This window comes from Zingiber officinale, chromosome 4A (assembly GCF_018446385.1).
Source record: "Zingiber officinale cultivar Zhangliang chromosome 4A, Zo_v1.1, whole genome shotgun sequence".
NCBI lineage: Eukaryota > Viridiplantae > Streptophyta > Magnoliopsida > Zingiberales > Zingiberaceae > Zingiber > Zingiber officinale.
This window is the reverse complement of record NC_055992.1, coordinates 56,530,686-56,548,791: the sequence shown is the minus strand read 5'-3', so window position 1 is coordinate 56,548,791 and position 18,106 is coordinate 56,530,686. Positions and strand designations below refer to the sequence as shown.

General features: G+C 32.3%; 1 protein-coding gene across 1 annotated transcript in view; it reads left to right on the top strand.

Moving 5' to 3' along the window:
* The window catches only part of LOC121969933, an 81,925-nt gene extending 81,643 nt beyond the window's left edge, over positions 1-282 (top strand). Inside the window, exon 10 of the mRNA XM_042520259.1 lies at positions 45-282. Coding sequence (XP_042376193.1) covers positions 45-137 — 93 coding nt within the window. The 3' untranslated portion in view covers positions 138-282. The remainder of the gene's footprint in view (positions 1-44) is intronic.
* The last annotated feature ends 17,824 nt before the right edge of the window (positions 283-18,106 follow it).

The window sequence follows — 18,106 nt, the reverse complement described above, 5'->3', positions numbered from 1 at the left end:
ACTAATGCCAGAAAATGTGGATTTTTTTTTTCTTTCATTTGTAGGTGCCTTATTTTGTTGATCCTAACACCGGGATTCAAATGGGTGACTATAAAGAGATTTTGCGCTACTTGTTCCAGACATACTCTAGTAGCTAGCTTTCTGTTATATTTTTCAGGTACTTCCATTCATGTAGCCATCCTTCCACTTTATTGAAGCTGGAAATCTCATCTTTTTTTTATTCTATTTCATGTTTGAATGACTGTAAATATGATACCAACTACCATTTAGTCTTTAAATTATAAGTAATTAATTACATGTAATTGGGGGGTGTCTTCCGGCTGGGTAAATAACCCTCTAATAAAACTTCAGTTGTGCATGACAGGGAATGTCTAGTTGATTTACATATATTTAACTGGTAACTGCCTCCCTACTGTTTGGATGCTTCTTCAATTTGATGCCTCCCTTCTGGTGTCTTTAGTTTAGGGTCCATATTTTCTTGGGCCTGACCATCCAAGTTGTATTCTCAACCTTCACTTCATATCTACAGCATCTTATGTCTGCCTTCCTCTTTTTGTTGGGGTCTAAAACCTCTTCGCCTAACCTTCTAAATTTTCATCCTTAAACTTCAATTCAGAGTTATAGCTCCTTGCCCCTCCTTTTTCTTTCCTTTTTGGGAATTTGCGGCATAGCTGCTCCTCTTTTATTAGGCGGATAGTCTCTAATTCTTCTCCTTAGACTTCAAATTCTAAATTTCATCAATAATCTTAAGCTCAAAATTAAAAATTATTTTGGTCCCCCGGCCATCTATCTATCTATAATTTCCAAATTTGTTCTTATAGTAAATTTTTAATAGCTAAAAAATACTATGATGGCATGTCTAACTTTTAGGCCGCTTATTTTTGAGCAAGTTAGAATATGCCAAGTGTCATTTGTAATGGAAATCAGAACTTTCTTAATTTAATATTATCTTTTAATTTGCACTTCATTGAGTTAACTCCAACATACACTATTTTTGTTAACTTAAAACTGTGAAAACTGGAGAATTTTCATTTCTTTTCCTCCTAGACTTTTAATATGGTGACACAAATTGTTTCATATAGAGAAGAATTTTCATGCTCTGTCAATTTATAATTTCCCCACAGAGCTTCATCTCATGAGTGTCTTTATTTGCTTCCTCTTCCAATCTAAAGAGAGTTTTTTTTTTAAAATTTATCACATTAACTAAAAATAAAATACTTATAAATGCAAATATATGCACAAGTATAACATATGTTGATATATCAAAATTAGTATTAATTATAAAATTACATTTTACTTTAAGAATTCTGCTTAGGGCTCGTTCTAATTTATGTCTATAGTATTTAATAGTTCTCATTTTAATGCCTAGCCTTTGACCCAACTCTACAATCTTCACTTACCTTTCATGTAGCTCTACCGCCTGTGTTATTTGAACCTGCCATCTTGAGATGTTGGTGCAAGAGTATTTAAAAGTGGGAAAAGTTTTGTTTTATTTGATACAAACTGGAACTATGAATGGAACTTTTGTGCTGTGCTCAAATTATATATTTTACGTTCGATTCATCTTTCTTGTTTGTCGAGGTCTCATAATTTTCGTTAGACTTGCAATGTTGCATTTGAAAGTGATTTTCTCTTCCTTCTGTGGTATATACTATATTGTTCAACATGGTTTCATCCGAAATGGGTCATAGTGACCCACCACTAAATATATACAAGGATGTTAATTGAGAAGGTGGCATATGTTTTAATAGGCTTCCTACTAAATCATGTTCCAAGGAGTCATGTTGTATGGGCCAAGTATCATATGGCACATGTATGAATTGAAGATCGAGAATATATGTTGATGTTTGAGTAATGTGTTTGTTGGTGAACAATGTATTACTCAAATGAGACAAGTATTAAGTGGATGAAAGTCGATTAGACACTTGGTATTGTAGAAGTTCAATAGATGTTTGTAGTGATGGAAGCCCAAGTATGCTATAGAGAACTAGGTGCTTAATAGTGATGGAAGTTCAAGTAGGTTATAGAGTGGTGGATGCTTGATAAGTGATGAAGTGAAGTCTTGGAGGTTAAGAGTCCCTAGGTATGGGAAGTCTTGATAAGTTGACTTGTATTAAGCATACAAAAAAGTGTTAGAGACATGAGGTCTCTTGGCATGACAATTAGAGTTTCAATTGACTAATGAACTTGAAATCATAAAATTATGCTTGTCAGATTTGAGATTTATAATAGTTGGAACAAAACATAAAAACACTCATTCTAGGCAGTCCAATATCACCGATCCTCCGGTTAGATACAGACAGGTGAATTATGGGAGCATTTTGCCTTACCACAATGACTCTTTGAATGGGAGAGGTCGGATACCCAATGAAACATTTGCACCCATTAGAAATTGATCTCAAGACCTATTGGTACAACGACCCATGCATGTTCTAATTACGTCAACCCTTGGGGGCAGGATTTATAATAGTTGACTGATGATGTAGTTAATAATGCCTTTATTGAAAAGAAAATTGGATGCATGATAATTTTTTCAATGGATAAATTGAATGATAATGAGAAAGATAATTAGTATGTTCAACATGAAAACTTGAATCATGAGACTTGCTCTGATGATCCGGGGAAGTGGGACAACATTGATTAGAAAATTAGAGACTTTTAGTATAAAGAGGTCCAAAGAGAGATGCCCATGTGTTTCAAGATAGTGCTAACATACTTTCAACATGTCACATTATAAGAAAACTTTGTCAAACTTGGAGGAAAGTGATAGAAGATGGCTATTATATTTAGTTTCTTCTCACAAGATTTTTTTTATTTTTGTTGCAAGTTATTCAAGAATAAAGTAAGCAAGACTAAATATGGTTAGTTTGCTAATGAAGGTATAATGATTGATATAATTTGAGTTGATGTCTTGTAAATCATGAAGCGAGTAAGGAGCATATATGGAGTGTAAGACGAATTGACTTGAATTGGAAAGAAAAATTGAGAACAAATAAAGTGAATCATTCAAGTACAATTTAATAAAGAAAGAGAATATTAGAAACAAGTGTTATAGAGGATAATGATAGTTGTTCAACGATTGATGAAAAATAAATTAGCATTTCGAGGAAGTTGTGAAAAGCTTTATGTTGAAAATAGTTCCAAATGATTGAAACGATTACAAAATTTGATCTAGTAATGAAAGAGTACCTCTGGCGTATTAAAGACCATGAAACTTATGCTATATATCTCGGTTGCAAAATTCAAAATGAGTTGATACAAATAATTGCAAGTGAGATAAGAAAAATAATACTGACAAAAGTTAAACAAGTAAAATATTTTTCAATCATATTAGATTGCACTCATGATATCAGTCACCAAGAGTAAATGTCCATTGTCATATGATGTTTAGATTACACTCATGATATTAGTCACCAGGAGTAAATGTCTATTGTCATATGATGTCTAGATGATTTAGAAAGTTCCATAAAAGTATAAGAATATTGGGTGTAAATTTTAGAAGTTGATAATACCTCAGGACTTGAGTTTTTTATGCATCTTAAAAATACTTTAGTCAATCTTGAACTTGATATTGTTGATATTAGAGATCAAGAATATGATAATGGATTTAATATATAAAGGAAATATAAAAGCATACGGAAAATGTACTTGAAATGAATCCCAAAGTTTTTATACTTATTGTGACGACCATAGTCTTAATTTAACTTTGTGTGATATGATGAATTGTTGTCCTAAAATTATGTTATTTTTTGGAGTGATACGACAACTCTATACATTGTTCTCCTCTTTTCTACCAAGTGATGGTAGAATTTTAAAGATCATGTGAAGGGTTTGACAATTAAGTCATTATCACGAGAAAGTCATGTTGAGAGTTTTAAACCTATAAAGTAGCAAACTGCACAAATAAGAGATATTATGTATGACTTGACAAATGATAGAGATAATCCCAAAGCAAAGATTGAAGCCGAGTCCTTAGTGTTATATGAACTTGAGAATTTTGAATTCTTACTTGATGTGATAATTCGACACAAGTTGTTACATGCTATTAACACTGCGAGCAAATTTTTTCAATATGATGTATATTGATATTGCTATCATATATACAAAGATTTTTTTTTATTTCTAGAAGCATTTAGAGTAGATGGTTATGGTAAAGTCATGGTTGAAGCTAAAGAAATGACATGTGAGATGAACAAAGATATATTTTGACAGAAACATATTCAAAGAAATAAGCAATTTGGTGAAAGTAATAGTGAAGAAGTAGCACAGTCACCTATAGATTCTTTTTGAATAAACTATTTTCTCTTTATAATTGATCAAACTCATTCTTCTATAAAAACTCAATTTGAACTGTTCTAAAAATATGAAGAAACATTTGATTTTTTTTTTTTGGTTAAATTTGGAGAGGTTACAATGTGCAGATGATGATGAAGTTTTGTTGAGGTCTTGCAAGAATCTTGAAAATTATGACTTATAGAAGTTGTTTTGAAATTAATGAGGATGATTTATTTTCTAAGTTGATATTTTTAAAGTATGGATTATTAAGAAAAGAAAAAATAGGTAATTACTATAGTGAATTATTTGAAAAAAAAAGGATGGATGTTTCTTGAATACTCACATTGTTTATAAAATCTGATTAACTATCCTGATTACAAGAGCATGTGCAACACAAAGCTTTTCAAAGTTAAAATCCATCAAAACGTTTCTCTAATCAATTATGCCACAAGAAAAGTTAAATGGATCGACTATGTTCATAATCGAGAGAAAAAAAATTACTAAACAACTGGATTAGTATTTTTAGCTCTAAAATGATAAGATGGGTTATTTTTTACTGGTGATTTTAGAATGGTTATCTGATTATACGATTATAATAAAATATTTTAATTATTACGTATTGTTTATTTTTTATATTATCATTTAATTTGAAAAAGTTATTATGAAATTAAAAGAATATAATGCACATAATAATTTAGGGTTTTTTGTTAAATTAAAAGTAAAAAATTATTACACAGATTCTTATTATTGGTTAAGTTTATTATGCTAAATTATGAGGTTCATGTTATCCCGCTAAGTATTATTATTATTATTATTAGAGGGGGAGGGGGTAGAGAGAGACTTCGTCCCCATCAAGAAAAAGCAAGCCTTTGATTTTCCATCAATGTCTATGCTTGTTAGTTTTATCTACTCCAAAATTTAGTCCGCTTACTAAACATAATAAGAAAGAGAGATTTTTGAAAAATTAACGATAAGTTATCTTTAAATTTTTTACTGCAACTTCAACTCCCTTGTCAATCCTTGGGTCAGACAAAATGTGTCCTAACTCCCTGACCAAATCTCTTTTTTTTCTTCAACTGCTTAATCTACTTCAATTTATCGAATTGCCATATTTCTTCATTTTATATTCCTCCGACTCATTTTATACTCCAACTTTTAGAGAACTTCTTCCCCGACTTCCACCCTAAATTGTAGGCGACCGTCTAAAATAATTCCGTCGACGTTGAAGGCAAAAATTAGAGAGGCGGCAGAACTCGACTTTCACATTCAAGTGCAGAACTTAAAGGTTCGAGTGCAAAACTCGACTTTCACCTTCAAGTGCAGAAATTAAAGGTTCGAGTGCAAAACTCGACTTTCACCTTCAAGTGCAGAAATTAAAGGTTCGAGTGCAAAACCTGACTTTCACCTTTAACCCAAGGATCATCGACGAATGTCAGATCTAAAGAAGTAAAAAGGTGGTAATCAGAACAACCAGAGGGTTGCTAACGTGAAGAAGTGGTTTACGTTGTATTTCGAAGGTAGAAATAGACGTATTTAGTAGAAGGTAAGTTCATAGGTGTTGTTGATTTTGTTAGGTTGAATAAAATTAGGTTTTAGTGTTTGAATTGTAATTTTATGAATGAGTTTGCATATATTGCATCTTTTTTAATTCAAGGAATAAATGAGATATATGAGTTTTTTTTTTTATAGTGATTATCAATAAATTGAGTAATGTACCCAATTTAAAAACTTTAATGTCCCAAAAATTTTAGAGTTTATACTTTATAATATGAATAGGTAAATTATTCTAATTTTTGTGGTGCTAATTCTGTTAGCTCGAATAAAATTAGTTTGATTTTTAAATTGTAATGTTATGACTGTGTTTATGTTTTATCATCTTCTATTAAAGAATTGAAAGAGATACGATTATTAATACATGAGATCATTCATTAAATTCCTATTATTTTAATCGTGTCCTAATTATATCCCTACAGAATTATAAGGGTTGAATGCGCCCCTTATCTTTTTAAATATCTCTAAATACATCTTTCTTATTAACTCCATTGTTTATAATTAACGGAATGAGCATGTGCTTCTCACGTGGTTTTTCCCTTATATAAGCAGATTGGAAAACATATCGTGATAATCAAAACCGAGTAGGAGAAGGAAGAGGAGTAAATAAATTTAGATATGGTGAGTCATTTTATTTCAATTTCAATTTTTGATTATTTGTTGTATTTTGGAAATAAGTTGGGAAATCTTTGTTGGAATTATAAGGCAAGATATATGTTGTATTTGTTGGACGGAAGCCTGACATTTATAAGACTTGGGAAGAAACACGAATGTAAGTTAACAAATTTAGCGAAACTATACACAAATCCTATAAAACTAGTGAGGAAGCAATAATAGCATTTATTGCATACAACAGAAAAAAAGTTGCCACCTTTACTCGTGCTGAGAGGAAACCTTTGAGCTCAACATTTACATCAAGCTCAACTGCTGCTTCGAGTTCTAGTAAACCCGACCAATCTAAGATGCTAGCTAAACTTATGGATGCATAGTTAGAGTTAGCAAATGAGCATCGTACCCATTGTTTAAAGGTTGTAGGGATGTTAGACGAGATACAACAACAAGATGTTAAAGATGATACTAAATAGTTTGTTTTTTCTTTTGTAATGAAGGTTGATGGATGTATCAAGATAAACATATGTGCTTATGTTATGTATTCCAAACTTCTACTACTTATGTTATGAATGATTTTCAAGTATTCTTCATATCTTCATTGTTTGTTTAGGGATATAATTGGGACATAATTGAAATATTTGGGATATTTTAATAAATTACCCCTCAATAAACTGAATAATAAACTCAATTTAAACGCTTTGATGTCTAATTTTTCATGATTTATACTTTATGGTATGAATTTTAAATAAGTTTTAGCTAAATTATTCCTATTTTTTAGTATTGCCGATATTGTTAGTTTGAATAAAATTGGGTTTTGGATTTCTAGTTGCAATTTTATGTATGTGTTTGCATTTTAACTTCTTGAATTGAATGATTAAAAGGTAGTGATTATCAATAAATTGAATAATGTACTCAATTTTGTTGGACCCCGTGGTTGTTTTGATGTGATCAACCAAGTTAGATTAGGTCCTGTTTGATTTTGATCATTGTGTCTAAGTGTGCAGGAGCTTAGGAGCGCAGGAAGTCGAGTGGATGACGTAGCTAGCGAGAAGGACGACACGGGAAAGGAGCCGACAAGCTCGGTGCGTCCGAAGGATGAAAGAGCTACGGAAAAGTACACCGGTGGACGAGAAGAACGTGCATGACGTTCGAGGGACGAGAAGTCGGGGCAGAAGCCTGCTCGAGGAGAAGGCCGAAAATTGGGTTCGGATGAGCCCTATTTCGGTTAGCCGCAATCACCCAAGCTATCGGAGACTTCGGAAGCTAAAGTGAAGACGAAGAAGTGCTGGAAAAGCAGCTGGAGGCGTCCTCAACAACTGTTGAGGCGCCTCCTCTCTCACCAGAGTGAGGGCACCCTCAACTACATTGAGGGTGCCCTCAATAGCATTGAGGGCACCCTCAACTGGGTCAATATGACCGTTTGCGTGCGGATAAAGTTTTATCTGTTTATCCACTTGGAGGCGCCCTCAACCCCTTTGGAAGTGCCCTCAAGATTCGAGATAGAATTTCCATGAGCTATATAAAGCCCCTTGGAGCTAGGAAATTATGAATTCAACTCTGTAATCAATTCCCAGCAACTCTTGAGCTCTGTAAGTGTGTAAAAGTCTTCTCCGCCTTCAGAGAAAGAGTTTCTTAGTGCGTCGCTCAACTGTCTTGGATTAATAACCATCTAGGTTATAACCAAGTCAAATTGCTGAGTCTCTTTTCCTTCTTTTTAGTTATTTACTTTTATTTAATTGCTACTATTTTAGAGTTGAAAGTACGAGGAAAGTAGTTCTTATTTTACAAGCAATTCACCCATCTCCTCTTGCCGGCCCCGCTGCACCAACAAATTTAAGTGGTATGATATTCTATTTTATATGTTTTGTACTTGATGGTACAACTTATAAATTAATTTTTTTTTGTTAAATTGTTAATTTATTTTTATGAAGAAATGGGAAAGAAATCTATAAAAATAAAGAAGGTTACGAGGAGCAAGAGAAGCAAGTAATCTTATTCTCGTTGTTCACTAACATATTTCATAGAAGTATTGGATGAAGTGTTATCTAATTTGGGTAATTGACAAAAAGAGAGGATTAAAAGCACTCCACTTTCTCTTTGCTCCATGGCTTGAGATGCCTAAGATGTCCATTAGTAGTAACATAATAGATTTAGTTTTAAAGATATTCGAGCAATTGCCTTCTCATTTTTTCTTATTTGGTAACAACATTATAATTCCGTTCACATCAATTGAGTTTAGCATCGTCCTTGGTTTGGCTTATGTGGAGCAACCAATTGATTTGAATGTGAGCATGGAGTCCAAATTTGTTGCTCGACTATTTGGAGAAAAAGTTAGCAACGTAAATAGGACCACGATTCATGATAATATGATTTTATTAGCTGGATTAGAGAAGGATTCTAAAGTGAATGATTTTGTTAGGTTGTTTATTTGTCTTTTATTTAACTATAGTATGTTTCTGTTGGTAACTATTTCACTCCTCGATTTATTATACCCTACATTGATAACTTGACGAGATTTTTTGATTACTCGTGGGGAGATGCAACATACAGATTTTTTATGCCACCAATTATCTTACATAATGGTGATGGCAAAGGAAAGGTTGAGAACAAAAAGTATATAGACGGTTATACCATTGGCTTGATGGTGGGTTTTAAATTTTTGAAGTGCAAATTTAATATGTTTCATATTATTATATTAATCTCTTTATGTACTCAAGCATGGTTATATGAAAGAATTCCTTCATTTGGACATGCACGTTCTTTATGTTGCTTCCCACAATTGTTTGGATGTGAATGGAGTAAGATTTCAATCAAACATGATGTTGTTGAGTGATTATTTACGGCCATTGATTTCACTAGGGTAAGTTGCTATATTTTTAGTATTTTTTTTAAATATGATTGTAGAAGTGACATTTTATTTATAATTGTGAAAAAGGTGTTGGATATAATACCATTTTTAAAGGAGGAGACATTGTTAAGTGGCAAGTAAGAAAGTTTTTAGGTAAATATAGAAATAATAAAATTATTATGTTAAATAATGGTGATAAAATTTTTTTTAACTATACTATTATTTTCAAGTGTCACGTTGTATGAGATGTTCTGGATTTGATAATACGATGAGGATAATTAAACCAAGTAGTGCAGATAAGAGTAGTGATAAGAAGGTAGAAAAAGTTAGTGAAGATTTAGATGATGAGAAAGATTTTGAAAAGAATAAGAATGTTGAAGTTGAAGTCAGTGGTGAGAATGAATATGTTGGGTTGTTCGACTATGTGAATGTGGAAGTGAACGCTAGGTCAATTGTTAACTTTGATGATGAGGTTAATTTGATAGTAAAAAATGTTCTTTCTCTATTGGATAATGAAAACATGGGATTGGTAGAATCTGATTCGGGAAATGATTTGACTGATGAGAGGCACAATGGTGATCGATTGGAAGAAGTTGTATGTTTCTAGTAGTGACATTGCTACTTCAAAAGCATAGAAGATCAGCATCTTCTATTGTGGATAATGTGAGGATTAGGGTTGATCGTGTATCGAAAAGAAAAGGCGCTGATTTTTGTGACTCCATCTAGTTCAACACCAAAATGCAAGAGGAAGGGGGAAAAAGGTAAATGGAGTATAAATTCCCGATCCGTTATTTTGAAGTCTAATAGTTTTATATTTTTGCTAGTCATGTAGCAACATAGGTAAATTCTATGGTAGATGTTGAGGAGGACGATAAGAGTCCTGCCAAGATTAAAATAAATGCATATAAAGAGAGAGCCGATTTTTGTGGGCATGAAGAGGCATTTGAAGAAGAGAGAAAGTTGTTGACAAACTTTCTCTTTAGGGAGGAATTGGAGTGCGTTTATTTTTGATATGTTAATTCTTTTTGTAACACTTCTTTCTCAAATTTAATAATAAAAATTAGTTTTCTCTTCCCATAATGTTGTCATTTGGCAAGATAAGTTTCTGAGCTTAACTGGACGTATATTCCGTTCTTTTTTATTTGGTGAGCTTGTTGGAAGTCAAATCATAAATGTTTTCATAAGGATTATGGAAAAACACAGTCCAACTTATGAATTTGAGATTTACTGTATGGACACAATTGTGTCAGTTTGTAGCCAATTTAAATATTTGGCAGTTGATATTTGATTTTACTTCTTATTAGATTAAGATACATGATTATACCTTATTTTAAATGTGCAATAAGAAGTGTTTCAACACTTGGAGCTATATGATAAACACAAACAAATACGCAGCATAGATTACGGAGCTTTTCTTACGAGGTTAACATCCATGACCAAGGGTAGATTGTAAGAATTTAATGAAGATCTATTTAGAAGATGCAGATATATCATTTTCTCAATTAATGATAGGTGACATTGATATTTGTTGGTTTTCAAAACATCCGAAAATAATTTCAGAGTGTGGAATTCAAATCATGATTCATTTGTAGTTGGAATGACTAAAGTTTACATGAGTTTGATGATAATCTACTTCAATAAGTCTTAAGATCATAGTATTAAACCATTCCCTTTTTTGTAGGCACGTTTTTTGGTTGGTTGCATACTTCATCTTTCAGGATTAGACAGATAGTCATGAGGTATTGACAGAACAATGTCATCATTAAGGTGCAACTCTGGATTATGGCATCTATGTATGCATGTGGGTGGAGTGTCTATCTCGTGACATAGATGATATATGGAGGTTTACAAATAATGTGAAGATGAGCATTTATCGGGTCTGTGTTGCATCAACTATATTATCAGATGATAATGGATTGTTGGAAAATATATTTAACTAATTCATCTTGTCTTTTGCTTCTTATGGTAAAATAGATGTACGATGAGAGTTTGAATTTTGCCTTTGTATGAAGTTTTATACTGTTGGTTTTTTATAGTAAAATAGATATAGTATTGATGTTAATAGATGTAGTACTGATGACAGACATATGACTTAGTGATTAAGAAATTGTTATAGAAATTGTTATTGATTTTTTATTCTGTTGGTTTACTTAGGTACAAAATTTCTAAAATCAAGTATATATGTAGTTTAATTGTGTATAATTATATAAAATTTGAGTATATATGTAGTTTAATTTGGGTATATATATAGTTCAATAGGTCTCGATGCCTAAAAAATAGAGCATAATTGGCTCCTATTAAGGTATATATGTACACGATATTAGTATGATTTATAAATTATGAGATACATTTGGATTCAAGTTATACACTAATTGAGAATGTTATGGTCAATAGAACCATTATGGATGAGACTCTCTTGATAGGTATCATTGTCTTAAGAAATCGGGTATAATTGACTCCAATAGGGTACAATCAGGTGCAATCAACTTATTGTTTCATATTCTTGATCAAGGTACATAATCCACTTTATTATGTACTAAATATTCAAATTCAAGTATGTATATAATTTAATTGAGTAAAATTGTATAAAATTTGAGTATTCAGGTATGAGACCCTCGGTAGGTCTCATTGCCTCAAGGAATCAGGTAGAATTGACTCCAATTCATATATATATATACACACAAATAAAGTATGATTTGTAAATTATTGGATACATTTGAATGCAAGTTAGACACTAATTGAAATGTTATAGTTCCCACTAATCAACTTATATGTGTTGTTGTTAATAGAATCGCTATGGATGATTATTTCTATTGAGAAAGCATTGACACAATAACATCAATATGGATGCACTAATATCAGAGTCAATACTTTATAATAGAAGAGGAAAATTTATGTCATATATGTTTGACCTCACATGATGTGGTATACACCCATAACCAAATCCTAGAAGAGGTTAATGTTAGTGAGTTTTTTGGCCATATGACCTAGTTTCATTGATCTCATAACGTGGATTAAGGTTAATGATACTATTGCTCAACTTATTGCTTCACATTCCTGATCAAGGTACATAATCCACTTTATTAGATACTAAATATTCAAATTCAAGTATGTATGTAATTTAATTGAGTATAATTGTATAAAATTTGAGTATCCAGGTATGAGACTCCCTCGATAGGTCTCATTGTCTCAAGAAATCAGATATGATTGACTCCAATTCAGGTATATATGTACACTATTGTAGTACTATTTGTAAATTATTGGGTACATTTGGATGCAAGTTAGGCACTAATTGGAATATTATGGTCTCTACTAATCAACATGTGTTGTTGTTAATAGAATCGCTATGGATAGTTATTTTCATCAAGAAAGCATTGACACAATAACATTAATATGGATGAACCAATATGAAAGTCAATACTTCATAAGTGGAAGAAGAAAATGTATGTCATATATGTTTGGCATCACATGATGTGGTATACACTCATAACTAAATCCTAGAAGAGGTTAATGTTGGTGAGATTTTTGACCATATTATCTAGTTTCATTGATTATATAACGTGTATTAAGATCAGTGACACTATTGCTCGACTTATTGCTTCATATTTCTTATCAAGGTACATAATATACTTTATTAGGTACTAAATATCCAAATTTAAGAATGTTTATAATTTAATTGAGTATAATTGTAAAAAATATAAGTATCCAAGTATGAGACTCCCTCGATAGGTCGCATTGCCTCAAGAATCGGATATGATTGACTCTAATTCAGGTATATATGTACACAAATATAGTACTGTTTATAAATTATTGGGTACATTTGGATGCAAGTTAGACACTAATTGGAACATCTGGTCCCTACTAATCAACATGATGTTGTTGTCAATAGAACCACTATGGATGATTATTTTTAGGGGGATTAAGGTCAATGACAATATTGCTTGACTTATTGCTTTACATTCTTGATCAAGGTACATAATCTACTTTATTAGGTACTAAATATCTAAATTCAAGTATATGTCTAATTTGATTAAGTATAATTGTACAAAATTTGAGTATCCAGGTATGAGACTCCATCTATAGGTTCTGCTGCCTCAAGAAATCATGTACAATTGACTCCAATTCAGGTATATATGTACACGATTGTAGAACTATTTGTAAATTATCGAGTACATTTGGATGCAAATTAGACACTAATTGGAATGTTGTGGTCCCCACTCAACATCACTAATTTATTTCATACACTATATTCAAATTCAAGTATGTATGTAATTTAATTAGATATAATTGAACAATAATTAGGTATAGAGAATTTGCATAATTTGTATCTAAATGTTAACGAATGATACCATATTAGCAAGAACGTATATTTTCTTACCTAGGGACTAACGAGAGAGTTGGAGTTATGGTTGGAGATTTAAAGACAATTTACTATTATAGTAAGTAAACTGTGTACTGAGAATTTGCATAATTATATTTAAATTGGTCTCATGTTACATTAAGTTGGTATCATGTTTTATTAAATGGTACCTAAAGTTAAAAATGGTACCGAGATCCAAACTTTATGACAAAATGGATAGTACATTTAATATATGGGGAATATCATTATATATCATATATGGGGAAGGATTATTAGTGATTATTAACATGCTTATGATACCTTATTTCAGCTAATTAGTGATTATTATTATATACCTAATTTCTCAATATTTGTACTCATCCTTGTATTTCATATACCTAGTTTATCAAAATTTGTACTAAGTTTCTGGCCGAAATTGGATATGAATTGGTCATCCATAAACCCTTCACTTCAATTAAAGCACATATCAAATATCAAAACACAAACACATATTATTCAAGTATCTAACATCATCCACAAGCACAACAATAACTAATACATGATACAAAGTCAATATAAACTTCAAACACAATCATAAGTTCCCACCATACATGATACAAAGTTAACTTAAACTTCAAACACAATCATAAGTTACCACCATACATAACATAAATCCCAAACACAACAACAAGTTCCCACCATACAACCACATACAAAAACACAATACATCATAGTATACTACAACAACTACATATCGAGACAAACCAAGTCTTGCACAACATTTCCAAATAGAAAACCATTAAACAATATGTAAATCACCAATGTTGCCACTTAAACATGTATGTTATTTCGAACGTAAGACTATGCTTGATTCCCTTTCTAGCAATCTCTTTTTTACATGGAAGTGTAAAAAAGTTTATCAGGCTACCCATAAAAAATATAGAGTAAGATTCCAAAAAGTCAAGTGTCATATATTTACTAATAAATAGGCAAGTTTGAAATATTAAAACACCATTTTAATGAAACAAATAAATAACAGATAGTTTATAGCTTCTTTGCAGCTGCATCTGTTGTGGTCTTTTGTATGACAACGACTATACTTTGACACACGTGTTTCAACTTGCGATGACATCCTCTTTGTCCTCCTACAATCTGGCTGACTGTGCACATCAAGGGCATTGATTACATTTTCTTCATCAAGATTTGACTCATTAATGTCAAAAGTTGAGAATGGATTAATAATTCCTTTATATGCTAGGCGATACATTCCTGTCTTGAAATACTTGTCGCAAAAATTAGATAATGACAACGACTTCGACTCAATAGTGGCACAAGTGCGCTTGAATGGAAGCTTATTGATTTGCCAGGCTCTGCATGAATAACTCTTATCCATTAAATTAACAGTAAAGGACTTTTCACTATCAACTATATCAAACTTCCAATAACATGACCAATGCATTCTTAAATTTTGGGATTCAAAATAAACACTAGTAATAGCCTTCTCTATTCTTAGAGTTAATTCTTTAACCATTGCCAATGTCGATTCACATCGTAGGTACATCGTGTTCATGATTTGCATGTGTATGTGGTCTACCATAGCCATAATAGGGAGATAACGAGCTGGTTTAATTTAATTATTCCAACATTCGGCTATGTTATTATTCATAATACCCAATTTATTATCACTAAGAAACAAAGCATTTGTCTAACTTTGTGGCTAGGAATGTGCAATAAACCCTATGATAAGTGGCATGAAATGCATGATATTGTTTATATGTTGTTCATACTCTTGCAAAGATGGAGCATACATAGCTTTCTTGAATACTGAAGACCAGTGTTTTTTTTAATGTTTTGGATAACTTCGCAACACCTAGAATGATAAAAATAAAAATATTTCAGATTCAAAACATTCGTAAATTGCCCTCAAAGTATGTATTAATATAAAAATTAAAATAAAAATTTTCTAGACGAAAGTAAGTAATTAATTTACCTACTTCATAAAATTATCCACTACATGCCTGGAACAATACGAATGGTGACTACCCACAAATAGTTGCTCAACTACCTTCATAATTCCAAGGTGTTTGTTGGAGAAAAATGTGAACTCGTCAAATGGAATGCTTTGACACGAAACTATGACACTTCTCAAATGTTAACAAAATCATTCCCAATTAACATCATTCTCCGCGTCCACTACAGAATAAGCAATTGTGAAAAGATCATCATTGGTGTCCTTCGACACAACAACTAAGATACTATCTTTATATTTATTCTTTATATGAGTTCCATTCAAAAAAAAATCAGCAGCCTATAACTAGTAATAAAACCAACTGCACATGTATGGAAACAAATGAATAATCATTTAAATTTATTAGTTACATGATCAATCTCGCACTCATCAACACTGCCAAGATTTGTTTCTTGAATAATACGATAATACCATCGTATCTTGTCGTAGCATACCTTCTCTGTGCCATGAATATCATATATCACTAACTCCTTGCCTTTCCACACTTTACGGTAGTCTAACTCTATCCTATAATCTCTTTGTAAATCTTTTTGATTGTACAAGGGCGATATGAGGGCTCTGCTCTCAATTTATCTTTCACCACATTAGTAATCCAAGTTGCATCGACTTTAGGATGTCCTCTACTACATAGATTGCTCTCACCACATGTATACTGTAAGTTGCATTTTCGGATTCCAAATATACTATCTACTTTATATTTTAAAATATAAATTTTTCATCCATAACTTTTTTCACTATAAATAGCAATAATCTTCTCGCTATTATTTTTTATATACAAAAATGAATATCTAGTAAAAATATAGTTTTTAGCACATCTTCTAAAATCAACAACATCCTTGAATTTTTGCCCTTCGCCATGGATGCAATTAATCCAAACATCTATAGTATTTGACAACAGGGTCTGTTCGATTTCCTCATCACTCCTTGATTGTGTGTGTTCCTTCTCAACCCTTACTAGTTTGATACAAAATTATTAAGATGCATTGGACACAAATAAGTATAAAATATATACCATACATACATGATGAGAGTAGGGATAAGCAAAAGTTCGGTTAAATTGAATTAACCAACCGAACCGATTGAAGTTAAAAGTTTGGTTCAGTTAATTCAGAAATTTAGTTTTTTTTTCTAGAAATATTGGTTTAATTGGTTTAATCGGTTTGGTTTCGGTTTTGAAAATCGAAATTCGGTTAAACCGATTAAACTGATATTTTGAGTTCAACCAAATTAAACCGAAACTAAATCAAACCAAATTGAACCAAACCAAAACTAAATCGAATCGATATTATCAGTTGAACCGAACACAATGAGAACCAAACCTAATCAAACCAAACCAAACCAAACTAAATCAGAATCAAATCAAACGAAATCAAAAAATTCGGTTATTTCGATTGAAACCGAATTAACCTATGTTTTATCGGTTAGGTCAGTTTGATTTTTTTGAAAAGTTCGGTTGGTTCGAAAAAAATCTAATCGGATTGATTTTTAGTTTAATCTATTCGGTCAATTTTGTTTAAACCTATTGCTCACCCCTAAATGAAAGTACTGAATGTAAATACAATTAGTAGTGTCAAATAAATGATATCATATGTACTTGTGCTAAATGTAAAATAAAATATTATCAAAACCACAATATGAAATGAGATATAATAATTTACCTCTCAAAATTTAGGTTATTAACATGTTCGTTTATACTCTCTACACTCAAATCGATCATGCTGAGTTTCATACACATATGAATATGTATCATATTAAGGGCATCATCATCATCATCATCATCATCATCATTCAAAGTCACGTATTTCTTATGTTGCGGAGCTACATATTGCAAAATCATAGATTCGGGAGTAATCTCCGTATATATATATATATATATATATATATATATATATTACCAAGACTCACAAATATATTTGATCCGGTGGTAAGGTAGGTGGGGTCTCTCCGGCAGGAGATCAAAGTGGTCAACGTCCCAAGCATGAGTCTGATTGGGCGAACTACCTTCTCGGTCAGCATGAAGAGTAGCCGGTCCGACACTCCGACAACTCGGTCAGATACCGAGCTTCCGACGCTCATAATGCTCAAGCAGGGAGGCACGAAGGTCGAGCGACCGTCCCGCTCGGCTAAATAGTGGACATAACCTCGACCTGGCAGATAGGGCTCCCTCGCCCTATAGGGGGGAGCCGGATAGTAGAGCATTGGCCGAGCGGACGCGCGGTTCGGCCATTGTATCACCTGGACGGCAGACTGGCCGAGTGACTTTCCCGCTTGACCCAATAAAAGACAAAAGGGGTAGTTGGCGATATCTCCCTAGGAACCAATGTCATCGACAGGCGGCATGGTCGGTGGCATGGTCAGACAGAGAATTGTACGGTGGAAGCTTCCACTGTCACGTCAGGGTATGCTCAGGCTGTTAAGGTATGACATCAGACATGCTTTTCTGATACATCCT